Below are 13,749 nucleotides of genomic sequence, written 5' to 3' on the forward strand. Positions count from 1 at the left end.
CCACCTCCTCCCTCCCATCTCCTCACTATCATCTCTCCCCTGGCCCTGTTGTTACTGAGCCACACAGGTACCGGATCATAATTGTGCCCTCTTGGAGGGGGGTGGTGGAGGAAGAAGATGGGGAATAGAATAAGGGGGGGAGCGTGAAATGGTTAGGAGGCGAGCGTGAGAAACTGGAGGGGGAGGTAAAAGAGACTGGAGTAGTCATTTGAGAGGAGGGATAAGGGAGAGGAAAGGAAGTGTGAGAAAGGATTGACTAAACTAAAGACTCAACTGGAATGGAGAATGGAAAGAAGGAAATAAAGAATAAGGTAATTATCCCTTTGGATTAAAAGGTTTGGAGTAATGACTTTTTTTAGAGAAACTTTTTAAGCCTCATTTTTTTTGTTGATGATTTTTTTTTGGTTTTGCATTTTCTTTTAGATTTAGCTCATGCCTTATGCAGTAATATGCAAGTGTGTCCCAGAATTTCCTAGCCCTTCTGCAGAATCGACCCATGAGCGACGACAGGAAGCCTGTGCTTTAGCTGCAGTAAACTGCTCTGAATCTAAAAAGTAATCACAAGAAAAAACTGAAAGTGAATTACAGTTGGACCCAAGAATTAATTAATTTTAATTTAATTTAAAATGTAGAGCCCTCTTTTCTAGGAGGAACCCTTATTCAAGGCAGGTTACAAAAAAAAACCTAACCACCCATCCATATTCCACACAGCCATCTTCACATTTCCATTAGAGTCCCACAAGTCAGCACCTGAACTCAAGCATAAGCAAAGCTAGACACAAGCCTAGCCTAATTATACAAAAAAAGTAAATAGGCATAATACTGCAGACAGTAAACAGTTGTTTAGCTATGAGATAGAAAAAATACTTTGATATCAGTGTTCACCTCATAAACGTAACTATCGGATTTTGGACATTATTTGAGAAGGCATGAAGTTTCCATTAGGGCCGATTCAGTAAAATGCGCGGGAGAGCCAGCACTCCGAGAGTGGCCTGGGTGCGCGATTCTCTGTGCAAATGAGGGCCCGCGGTAAAAGGAGGTGCTAGGGACACTAGCGCGTCCCTAGCGCCTCCTTATTGGCAGAAGCGGCGGCTGTCAGCGGGTTTGACAGCCGACGCTTAATTTTACCAGTGGACGGTTCAGCTAGAACCATTAGGCCAGGGGTGGCCAACTCCGGTCCTCGAGAGCCACATACAGGTCTGGTTTTCAGGATATTATGCATGAGATCTATCTGCATATAGTGGAGGGAGTGCATGCAAATCTATCTCATGCATGTTCATTGTGGATATCCCGAAAATCTGGCCTGTTTGTGGCTCTCAAGGACCAGAGTTGGCCCCTGCATTAGGGCTGTCGGTGCCCAATTTCAGTCCTGGTGCAATGCCATAGACCCCAGTGATCTCTAGCTTTCCCCTCACTTTTTTGCAACTAGAGCGCCTCTATGCTTATCCCAGTTCACTTTGTTTTGACTCTATTACCTCCCTTGTGAGGCCATTCCCTGAAAAAGTATTTTCTGATGCTGCTTTTTGTGACTGCTTATCATAGGGCATTCTTTCTTCTGCAAAGAGTTTGCATTTTGTACCTTATATATACTTTTGAGCTATTCATGTACCGCAGAGAGATTTACGATCTGCAAATAAAGGGCTATTGTCCTTTCCAACAATCAGATCAGCAAGACTCAGCAATGTAAGAGAACATGCCATTTCTATTGCAGGCTCAAAGGTTTGGAACTCTTTACCAATATATTTAAGACTTTCAGTAGAGAGAAAGCAATTCAAATCTGATTTGAAGACTTGGCTATTTAAATGTGCTTTCGATGAGTATGAGACTTCTTTAGACTGCCAGGATTTCATTTAGTTTTTATTTAGTTTATAATTTTATTTTAATTATTATGATGTTAATAGTTTTATTTTGACTTTTATTGTAACAGTTAATTTATTTATTTTCTCTTTGTGGTTTTTAGCTGTTCCTATTTTATAAATTATTGGATTTCAAAATTTTATTTGTAAGCCGTTGTGAAGGCATGTCTGATGTAATGGTTTAGAAATGTTATTAAACTAAACTATTTGAATATCTATATCTTATCCCCATGTCTCTCCTTTCTAGGGCGTACATATTTAAATCCATCAGGGGCCAAGGGACTTGGGCAGTTATATCCTGCGGGGGGAAATTTTCTCCCTTACAGCGTTAAATTTTGACATTCCCAAAAATGGCTGAATCTAGAGGCTTTCCTGGGGCAGGTTGAAGATTTTTAGCTGCCTAGCAATGACAGCTACCGAACCCTGAGCTAGGAAGGGCTGGGGCTCCGGAGATGGGAGGCAGCTCCAAGACTGAAGCCAGAACACAGCAGGTCTTTTTTTTTTTTTAAAGCCATGTTCCGGAGCTGGAGCTAGGATTGCCGGAGCCAGAGAAGACCTAGAATCAGAAGGATTCCAGGGCTCCAGAGCTTGGAGTTGGAGCTGAGGTTCTGGAGCTGCTTCATTCTTCTGCTTCCTTAAAGTATTGATAAAATTTACTGACAATAACACAATGCAGTATGTAATTCATCTCATAAGAGTAAAACGAACAAACCTTATTCCAACTATTTGGGAAAGAACATTTCTATTAATGTAATCTTTCCGATGCTTTCCTCTTTTTTTTCTTTTTTTTTTTTCTGGGATAAATCGTAACATATCCTGGAACATGCAATGAACGGAGATATCGGGGGGTGGAGGTGGAACAGCTTAATGAGGGACAATGTAAATGGAAATTTTGTTTAGGAAGTATGTTTTAATATGCAATCACAAATGTAGTTTCTGTGCCAATTAATTGTTGAAAAGAGAAATTAATAACTTCCTCAACCCTATTCATTATGCCATAGTTGCTGATTTGTTAGATATATAAATAAATCAAGTCAGATTTAATAAAACAGCTTTTAAATATCATCTTTTTTTCACTCAAATGTCTAATTACCTTGGAATATTTATTATCCATTAACATCAGTTTAAAAAAAAATTATTACAGTACCACTATTATTATTATTATTTTTTTTAATTATTTTCCCCCATGGCTGTGGAGCTGAAGCCTGGCAAAAAACAGTTGAGCTGGTGTAGCAGTCTGGAGCTGGAGCTCGACTACTGTAGCTGTGTCGGAGCTGGCAAACGCTGACAATTTAGGATCCTTTAGGCCCCTGAGTTAGCCTCCTATCTATACATAGGCTCCTAAACTTAGGGCCTCATTTTCCAAGGAGTTACCGGATGTGATAATTCCGCAAATCGCGTTAACTGCTGTTAGCATGATTTGTGAATGCAAATTTTTAATTTTGTATTCAGGGGGTGGAGTAAATGTAAAGTAGGGAGGATTTATCGTGTGCCGCAAAACAGCCACACTGTTAGCGTGGCTCCTAACGTGGCCAATAACTATACCTCTTTCATTTGCGTTACAGGTTTATTGTGGTTCATGATGTCTCCTGACAGGCCTGTTTCAGTATGATGCTGTGAGAGAGAGAGAGAGAGAGACAGACAGACAGACAGACAGACAGACAGACAGACAGACAGACAGACAGACAGACAGACAGACAGACAGACAGACAGACAGACAGACAGACAGACTCTTACCATAGTGCCTCCTCCCTAGACAGTTATTTGTATCCCTATGGGAGGCCCACCTAGTAACTCGAGGTGAGGGTTAAGTATTAGTGTAGGGGGTAAGGGGCCACTTTCACAATCAACGTGAGATGTACAAACAGAACAGTGGTCTCTTGTGAAGATTTGGTGACCTACGGAGTGAGGAAACTCACTCCAAGATGAGATTTGTGCAATGTTCTCTCCACCTAGCTTGTTGTTACCCAGGTAGAGAGCCCATCAAGCTAGGTGGAGAGAACATTGCACAAATCTCATCTTGGAGTGAGTTTCCTCACTCCGTAGGTCATCAAATCTTCACAAGAGACCACTGTTCTGTTCGTACGTCTCATGTTGATTGTGAAAGTGGCCCCTAACCCCCTATACTAATACTTAACCCTCACCTCGAGTTACTAGGTGGGCCTCCCATAGGGATACAAATACCTGTCTAGGGAGAAGGCACTATGGTAAGTCTCGCTCTCACTCTCTCTCCTGAGCCTGCATCATACTGAAACAGGCCTGTCGGGAGACATCGTGAACTGCAATATACTGGCAATGTAGCCCAAATTGGGCTAATAGCGCAACAGCCTTTTGCATAGCTGATAGTGCAATTCGCAATACACATGCTTATTAGCATAAGGTACACCCCTTTTGGTATCCAATGCGATATTGGAAAATGAGGCCCTTAGTCTCTTCTCTATAGTTATGCTTCTAACTTGGGATCCTAACAGTAAGAAAACCATCTACTTTTAGGATAATTTTCAACCACAAACTAGCCAACTAGTTTGTGTTTTGAAAATTCACCCAAACTTAGCCAGCTTCATCATAGAGTGGTTAACTGAAACTCTACCTTAATCTCATCTCAGATATAGCCCTCCATTTGTTGAACTTTTTCTCAAGAAAAAAAGAGGGATAGGGCATCTAAGAAAGACATATTCTGTTTGGCATAGTGAGCAATCTGCACATTTTGGAGGATTTTATTTCTCTTATTTTTCATAATTCCAGAGTTTTTAATTATTGTGATGGTATGTATAATTATATCCTTGTTTTTTTGGTTGACTTTTTTTTTTTGCTATTTATGTATATTTTGATCTGTTTGATGATTGTGTTTGTTTTGTTTGATACGTACACCACCTTGGTCAGGTCATGCTGTAAAGATGGAGTATAAATTATTAAATTAAAGTTTTGGTAGCCTTTCTCTGGACTGCCTCCAACTTGTCTAGATCCCTTCAGAATTAAGACAGTACATTTGGTGAGGTTTTCCTGACAATCTGTATAGAGGATATTGAGGATGCCTCCTGCTCAGCCTACAGTGACCCAGGGCACTGTTGGGCGATAGAACTATAATCATCTATGCGCTCATTTGCTAAGGGGCATGAAGGCCAGGAAACTTAAATAGTAAAAGCCTAGGGAGTCATTCTTGGAGAACGGAGCTGCTGTTCACACCACACACTTCTGTGACAGAGTAGGCAGGATGCAGAAGCTTTACCCCTCAGCAGTCTGGTTCGAATTCCAGGGTCTGTTGCTACTACAGCCATGACTCCACATACTCAGAAAAGTAAAGCAGCCAGGCCAGCAGCCAAGAGTTTTTAATTCAAAATCTTTGAAAGAACTCTGATCTATTCCCCCTTTTTTATTTAAACAAATACTGTAAAACATTTGGGTATTTTTTTTTTGGTTTTTTAACATTCATGTAGTGCTGGTAAAAACCATGTTAGATTGGTACCACCTGGGAACAGATTACCTCTTACTCTCCACCCCCCACTCCCATCCCCAAGAGGGAGCACGTCTAGAGGCTGGGGTGCTGTTAAAAATGTTTGAAGAGCACGATTGAGTCTCATTTCAGGAGCGCTAGTAAGCTTTGAACATACCAGAGAAAGAGCCTTCACCATTGCTGGCCCTTCCCTCTGGAACTCCCTTCCCTCTGATCTCCGTCTTGAACCTTCCTTAAATAATTTCAAAAAAGGTATCAAGACATGGCTCTTTAAGCAGGCCTACCCTGATGCTAACTAAACCTAGCCAGTGCCCCTTTCTGCCTTTCAGAACTCACCTTGCATTTTGTATATATATTTGTACCGCTAATCCAGTTATATTATGTTTGATGTGATGTTAGAAAGTTATTCTGGTTTCTCTCCACTCTCTCTTTATCTCTTCCTTTCTCTTTACTCGCTCCCTGCCCTCCTCTTCTTCCCCTTTTCTCACCTGCTCCCCTCTCCCCGTTCAATGTAATTTTCCTTCTTTTTGTTAATTGTAAACCGGCGTGATGTGTTCTACGAATGTCGGTATATTAAAAGTTCATAAATAAATAAATATGCCATTTTGCCTAGGTAGTGTTACTTTGGAATACCCAAGTTGCTGCTTAATGGAATAACCAAGCACTCCTTGTTTTGTTTCCCCCCCTCTCTTTAGGTTGGTATGTGGTGTGGCAGCTGTTTTTGTCCAAGTTCAAGTTCCTGAGAGAGCTGGTAGGAGACGCCAGCCCCTTGCACGATGAGCTTTCCGAGTCTGAGGCTGAGCCAGAAGCGCCTTCCACTCCTCAGAAGTCCAGAGTCAAATCTGCACGACAGCGAAAGGCCCCCGCCGAAGAGGCAACCTAAAACCCTGGCATTACTCAGCAGGAGCCCCGCACCGCAGGAACCGGCATTCTTCGTTTCAGTGAAATGCTGCCCTAGGAGGAAGGGGAAGGATGGGTTGTGAATTTGTACATTGGGATTTTTTAAATGCATGCTCCATAGTCGGAGGCTTAGAGAAGGCGTGAATCCACAGTGCAGAACCAGAAAGGAGAGGAATGAGGAACAAGCACACCATAAGCATAGAGAAGATGTGCGTGCTCTCCAACATCATCATATGTGCACCATCTTGTGCCCTTTGGAGCCTGTTGGAAGATAAAACTATTCCCAATCTCTCTTGAAGTAGCTAACTTTTATTCTTGCAGCACTTATTAAAATGTTTGAATCTCGATAATGGTTATAAAAATATAGTCTGTGAAGCCTATTAGATCCTATCTCTTGTTTTTAATGAGCTTGCCTGGATAGGGCAGAATGGCTTCCCTAAATGTGCTAGGCTCTTGCTCTTGTCTGATCTAAGTTAATCAGCTTTGTTTTTGCTTCCTCCCTCTGCTCGCCCATGGATATGCATTTCCCTATTCGCTCACTGCTAGTTGTGGGAAGAGGGCAACCTGTGAGCCTGAAAAAGTGAATTTTGAAGAAAAGATCTTACACTGCACTGAAAGTTGTTCAGATTCCAGTTTGGAGCTGCATTATTTGTTTCTAGGGGTTCTGGGTTCTCTGGTGGCTGAGCTGTGTTCTTAAGTGCACATCGCACCCTCAGTGCACTCCTACAGTTCGAAGCAAACCTGTTCAATTGTACATGACTCTGTTCAGAAAACCACCGCTTCAAACGGATTAAAAAGGATTTTTTTTTTGTATCACCCGGCAGAAGATGACATGACAGCCAATGCTGCATCTGCATGTTTATGAAGAATGGTTTGGCCTGTTCTCTGGTTTGGTTTGGGATGGAAGACGTCCCCTTCAGCCTTATTATTGTTGTTAACTCCAAAGACAGGTTCTGTACAGATACAGGTCTTGAAGCTAACCCTTCGAGCTAGCAGCATTGAGCTTGTGGACAGAGCTCCTTTGCAGGAACGCTAGTGACTCCAGCAAAAGAAACATTAGCTGGCCGCTCGTTCACTATGAAGTAGCTGTTTGTGAACTTCAACAGTTTCAATTTATTTTACTGTCCTTACTGTCAAAGATTTATTTGGGTTTTTTGGGGGTTTTTTTTATCTGTAAGGTCTGTTAAAAAAAAAAAAAAAAATAACAGTTTTAGGTTCTAAAAGTTGACACTAATGACTGAAAAACACTGTAAAAGAGCTGATGTAATTCCTAGAGGTTTGTTTTTAAGTACAACTGACCCTTTTCCTCTGTTTTTGTTTTATCGGCTTGTTTCTGGAGCATGGTTTGGTATCACAGGGCAGAATTTTATCAGCACATGTACTATATCACCCTGTCTTCCCTAGGATGGAAAAAAGAGACATCTTAGATTTCTATAAGCAAATTTTTAAATGCACTTTGCATGGGCCTGGCAGAAAGGTGGTGAAATTTCAAGGTGTTAGAGCAAGTTTCAAGTGCTGATTTCTCTTTGGAAAGCAATGCCAAAACAAAAACCACACTCATGTACACATGCGTAGACACATGAGTACGCACATGCGTACACACACACACACTAGTTTTTCCTGCTGTCCAAAACTAAATCCTCAATGTCATTCAGAATTTAAGCTCTTAAAAATCAGGTGCAAACAAAAGTACGCCGGATTTTATAAGATCCGCACGTATCTTATAAAATCCGGGGTTGGCGCGCGCAAGGGGGTGCACATTTGTGCAACTTGCGCACGCCGAGCTCAGCGCGCGCTGCCCGTTCCCTCTGAGACCGCTCCGAAATCGTAGCGGCCTCGGAGGGAACTTTCCTTCCACCCCCCCCCCTCCCCCCACACCTTCCCCTACCTAACCTACCCCCCCGGCCCTATCTAAACCCCCCCCCCACCTGTGTTTTAAAAGTTACATCTGCCAGCAGGCTGCTGGCGCGCAATTCCCCGGCCTGGGACCCATTTCGGAGGCCTCGGCCAGCCCCAACACCCCCCCCCCTGGAAAGCCCTGGGACTTACGCGCGTCCCGGGGCTTGTGCGCGCTGCCAAGCCTATGCAAAATAGGCTCGGCGCACGCAGAAAGGGTTTTAAAGAGTTATGAGCGTAACCCTTTTAAAACCTACCCCATAGATTTCAGTGCAGAGTCTTTAATTTTTTTAATTGTCAATTCCTTTTAGCTATATAAGATTACAGAGCACCATTCAAATGTGCATAATACTTTTCTTTTGTTTACGGTTTTTGCAGGAGATCAGACCTGCAGAAAGGTGCTTTGCTCTAAAGACTACCTTCTGTTCCATGTGCGTGATAACTACGAACAGGAAATGAGCAGCACAAAAAATGGTGAAAAAATACACTCTGCACTCAGACTTTTAAGTACAAGACAAGATATCGACTAATAAAATATTGAAACAAAAAACAAATGAATCCTTCATGAAAAAAGATTTTCTACTAATATGTTAAATCTGTAGGACCATCATAACCGGCTTATTAGGCTAAACAATACTTAAGCCTTTAGATGCCTAAATTGTAATCATAGGTCCAAATAATGACTAGTCAAATACTTTTCATATATCTTTTGTGCATTTAAAGTGATACTTATCTTGCAGTTGTGTCTGATTAAAATTTAGGCATCTAAAGGCTTAAGTATAGTTTAGCCTAATGAGCCTGGTCTTACAGATTTTACATAATAGTAGAAGACCTTTTCGTGTAGGATTTATAACTGTGATCGTTCTACAGTATTGGACTCTGTAACTGCACATTACAAAACACAAAATAACAGTTGATTTAGCATACGCCCAGGGTGGGTTTCAAGAAGCAGTAAAAAAATACCACACAAGTGCATAGATAGAATCGCACATCCACAGGTTGGCCAATGAATTGAAATCTATTTTGAGAGCGTAGAATTATAGATGCATACTTAATTTAACAAAGCCTATTGGGGTCAAAGTGAAGATATGTTCCCTTTTGCTGATTATGGGGCTCAGTTCAGCAAGAAGACACTAGCGTTCAGTTTGTCAGATCTGAATATGGACCTAGACGTGAATCGTTTTAATGGCATTTTTCTGAATCAGTTGTGGAGCAGTACCAGGTTTCCAGGCAGTTAATTGGTTTTGAGTCCCCTCTCTGTGAAGGTCTGTAAACCTATGTTCCATCTGACAGATTACATGCATGTGGATGGCCTTGTTACACACATCTCAATGTGGGCAGCAATTTGGAAAGTTATTTCTCCACTGCATTAAATATGCAGTGGAGAAATAACATGCTACATGCACAAGTGTGCATGTAGCAAAATACTGGGGCAAACGGAATGTTTAGGTCCTAAAGCAATTTTTGAAGGGGGGTGAAGTTGCTTTACCTCTTCAATATCATGAGCACTTTTAATATTTTTTCAGTCCCTGAAAGATGGGTATGTACATGTTGCTTGTTTTTCACTTTTTCTCACTTTGCAGATAATTTTGGTGAATTTAGGTAAATACACAAACCCTCTTCCATTGTGCATGGATATCTCTAAAACACCCCCTTTCCCCTCGGCATGCCAACTCTTCTTTTGATTCAGAAATTGTGCACTTAAAAAAAAAAAAAAAATACCATGCAGACACTCGAGAAGCCTGTAGTGTGGAAAGTTGCACAAGCATTTTATTTTAGTTACTTTTGAAAACAAATCTTTTCATCTTCAGGCTTTCCAGAATGCTAAGCCAACTTACGCACTGCAAAATATGTGTCTTTTACCCAGGACCTCGGTGGTTCTTGCATAAAGACCTGATAAAGTAAAACTAATTTGCTAAGTTTCATTCAGGCTCTTGATGTTTTGTTTTTTTTTCCAGATTTTAAGATTAATTTTCTCCAGAGCGAGTGAAGAACTTAGCTTCACCAGGCAAGGGAAGTTTATCATGATGAGCGTGCTGCTGGGTTTTTTTTTGTCAGCACCCCCTAACCATTCTTGTGTAAAAGCTATGAGGCCTTTTGGAAGCCTAGACAGCTAGGGGGAAAACCCATCTCTGGGAATAAGTTTCTAATTTCTGATGAGAATTATTTCTTACTTTTGTTTGTTCTAAGTACGTTTCCCCACTAAACAAAAGCACCGATTGTCAACGCACAGTCCATCCGTCTCTACACCTGTATCAGGCGCGGTCTTCATGGACAGAGTGTGCTGAAATTTGGTAGAAGACCGGGGTACTGGGGTGCCGAATGTACCTACTCAATTTCAGTAGTAGTGGGAGAGGGCCCCTGTTGTGTCATTTCATAGGAGCAGGGAAAGTGGAGCGTGTAAGCGACGTCAACGAAATACACCTTCCTTGCATTATACTTCTGCATGTTGTTTGTTTTCCTAATGAGACATTCTGTTGAATTGCTGCTGTCCGTGAGTGCAGATTTTATTTTAACTTTTTCTCATGCTGACCTGAGCACTCGTCTTCTCCCTCCCACCAAAATAAAATAATGACATCAGCCATACTGCACATTCAGGGCTGCTCTGCTTTAGCTGTAAGTACCATGATAGAATAGTATTATGAGTAACCTTTTACTAAGTAGTTATTAACTAGAAATGACAGAATTGCATCCCGTCCTGTGTGGAAATAGCATGATGACAATTTTCACTAAAACCAGGAGCGTAACGAGGAGGATTCATTTTCTAATGCTCAAGTGGAAAAATCCACATTTTTTTTCCCCCTCACTAATGTTTGACAGAAACTGTAGTGGGGCTTGGCTGTGTCTAAAAGTGAGTGGGATCTGGCGCTTACACAGTATGAAAAGTGAAAGCAGCTGTTCGGTTATCAACAGTTCTTCCATCCCTCCCCCCCTCCCAAAAAACCGGTTTCTTTGGCACGCTGCCCGACTATCAGCACACAGAATGGCTAAACCCCATCAAAACAGCAGAAAAACCAGTTTGTGGATCCAGAATGCCAATGGGCTAGAAACTGATCCAGATATTTAATTCTAGCAGTTCAATCCCCTCACCGCTCTTTCAGGGGAGGACGCTGAAGGAAATACCAGTGAGGGCTTGAAATGGACTGGAACATTTTGAAATCGTGTGCTTGTTTGAACTGCGGATTCAATAAAAGCAATACGAACATAAAAAGGAATATCTGGATGTGTCCAGTTGCCGGCCCACCGTCCCTCCCTCGCCATGCTTGAAGCCTGTTTCTGTGCCCAGTAAGCGGGTGGGTTCTTGCTTGGAATTGCTGGGAGGTTCTACAGCCTCCCATTTCTTTCTGCCACCATTACTTTGCCTTTTGTTTTGCAGTTTGGAATTGCATCATTAATAGTGGAATTAGTTTCCAGTTGAAATGCTAAAAAAAATAATTTTTAATAAACATAAATTAGGAACATCTACAGCCATTTTTTTTTAAAATTGGTATTTAATTTTTTTCATAAAAACAACACCTACTTTTTATCTTTTTATTTTAACTGAATGTACCCTGAGCCGTTTTAATTCTTTTGTTACTTATCAGTAAGCAGATTTTATTTGTTTTGAGAGGAGATGGTTTTAAATAAAGGTCAAGAAACCAGCGGTAATCCTCGAAGGGTTTGAGTGTAGCTTGTCATACATTCTCTGTTAGAAATGTTTAAAAAATATACTTTTATAATTTATGGTTTAACCAATATTTTGGAAATAAAGGCCAGCAATACTCTTAAGAGATTTTTTTTTTTTTCCAGATATGACTGTTGCTTAATTTGGTTAAGAGGACACTCGAGCATTTTGCCTTTTTGATGTTTAAAGTTTGCACATGAAGGTGATTTGTTGCTGATCCTTCATTCTGCAGTGGGGCTATATCCATTTACTGTGCGACATAGGACCTGTCTACAGTGCATTTTTACAGTAGATCTGTAGAAGCGTCTGTGAACCATTGTTAAACTCCAGATGAGGAATGTCCGAGACTTGTCCCTTGGCCTGTGTCAGTGTTAATAACCTTTTGAAGATACTGTATGTGATGCTTCTGTGGTTTGTATGGATCATGTTTAACTGTTTTGTTTTTTGTTTTTTGTTTTTTTATTTTCAACCAACTGCACATCATAATAAACCTGACATAACGAAACTGCTGTAGATGTGTTTTGTTGGGGCTAAATCTCTAATGATCATTTTGGGTGTTGCAGGTTGCAGCATTACTTGCTTTGAGTCCTAGAGCAGTGGTTCCCAACCTGGGGGTTGGCCAGAAGGGATGCCAGAAAGTTTAGCTAGGGAGAAAATGTGCAGGCTGTTGCTCCCTGTGATGAGTTAAGCTGCCGCCACAGGCTAGGAGTGTGAGAATGGGGTCTATTAGGGCCCCGAAAACTGCAGCTGCAGACCGGGAGAAGAGACAAAGAGTTGTTTGCATCCATTAGAAGCCTCAAACCACACTGTCGCATGTTTAGTAGATGTGTGGAAGAGAGGAACCAATTGCAGCCCTCAAGAATCACAATCCCTGCCGCTGCATTTTGTGAGGATGTGGGAAGAGAGGGGCCAATTGCAATTGGTAGAACCTTTGCAGCTGCTGTTCACACTGAAACATTGCCCACTACTGCCATGTGCCATGCCACCGGCCTCTCAGAGAGGAGAGGAGAGCTGCACCAAAAAAGTGAGTAGAATGGCTCAAAGGGAGGAAATGGGACTGGGGTTGACATTATGAGGGCAAAGACAGAGGGGAGAAGAAAGAAGAGAATTAAAGAGGGAGAAGGGAATCCATGATTGACCTGGTTAAGGGGAATGAGAGCAGATGGCAGCCTACAGGGGAGAGGAGGACAAGATCCCCTGGAATTGTACTGGACAGAGGTAGAAGGGAGGGATAGAGGATCATCATGGTCCAGGAGGGATGGAGGGATCATGGAGGAGGGGAGGATGAGACAGCCAGGTGTGGACATGACATTAAAGACAAAAGTTATTTAGGGAGACACAGAAAGAAAGATGAAGATTTCATAAGCCTTTTTCCCTTTAAAAATCAGGCTATTGTTTTGCTTTTTCTAAAATCACAATTATTTAGTGATTATCATTTTCTGTATGTTTGTAAGAATCATAAAAGAAAATAAAATAAAAAAGAAAAGCAGACTAAAAGGGGGCAATTTTCAGGGAAGGTAAATTTCAAAACATTTTATGTGGGTAAACACTTATTAACCAATGAAATAAGGCCCTTTGAAAATTACCCTGCCACTGAGGGTAAAAGTAGCTACGCTGTGAATAGCATGCAGACATTTTTTTTTCTGTTTTACCAGCAGAGAGAAAAAAGGAGCAGGGTTAGGTTGGGGGAAAGAAAGCACATGTAGAGATTTAATTTTGAAATCCTTGTGCATATACTTTGCACCTGCTTCAAGCCATGTACAAAGTACCCACAGGCCTGAGTTTTCAAAAGGACACTTCACAGGCAGTTTCCCTTTGAAGATGAGATTGCAGGTCTGCAGGTAGCAGTGCTGATTTTCCATCAGGGCACTCCACGTTGCCAACCTGGAACTTTTTGGAACCTGCTTCCTTTATCCCATTGCAGCTGACTGGAAGGTGGCAAGGCCTCAACCTTCAATTATGAGAGCAATTTTTAAATC

The 13,749-nt window shown here is 41.6% G+C and overlaps 1 protein-coding gene across 1 annotated transcript in view; it reads left to right on the forward strand.

The window, feature by feature from the left end:
* SMIM13 (small integral membrane protein 13) overlaps positions 1-7,455 on the forward strand; it is a 50,520-nt gene extending 43,065 nt beyond the window's left edge. The window contains exon 2 of the mRNA XM_029590661.1: positions 6,006-7,455. Coding sequence (XP_029446521.1) covers positions 6,006-6,193 — 188 coding nt within the window. The 3' untranslated portion in view covers positions 6,194-7,455. The remainder of the gene's footprint in view (positions 1-6,005) is intronic.
* The last annotated feature ends 6,294 nt before the right edge of the window (positions 7,456-13,749 follow it).

Source organism: Rhinatrema bivittatum, chromosome 2 (assembly GCF_901001135.1).
Source record: "Rhinatrema bivittatum chromosome 2, aRhiBiv1.1, whole genome shotgun sequence".
NCBI lineage: Eukaryota > Metazoa > Chordata > Amphibia > Gymnophiona > Rhinatrematidae > Rhinatrema > Rhinatrema bivittatum.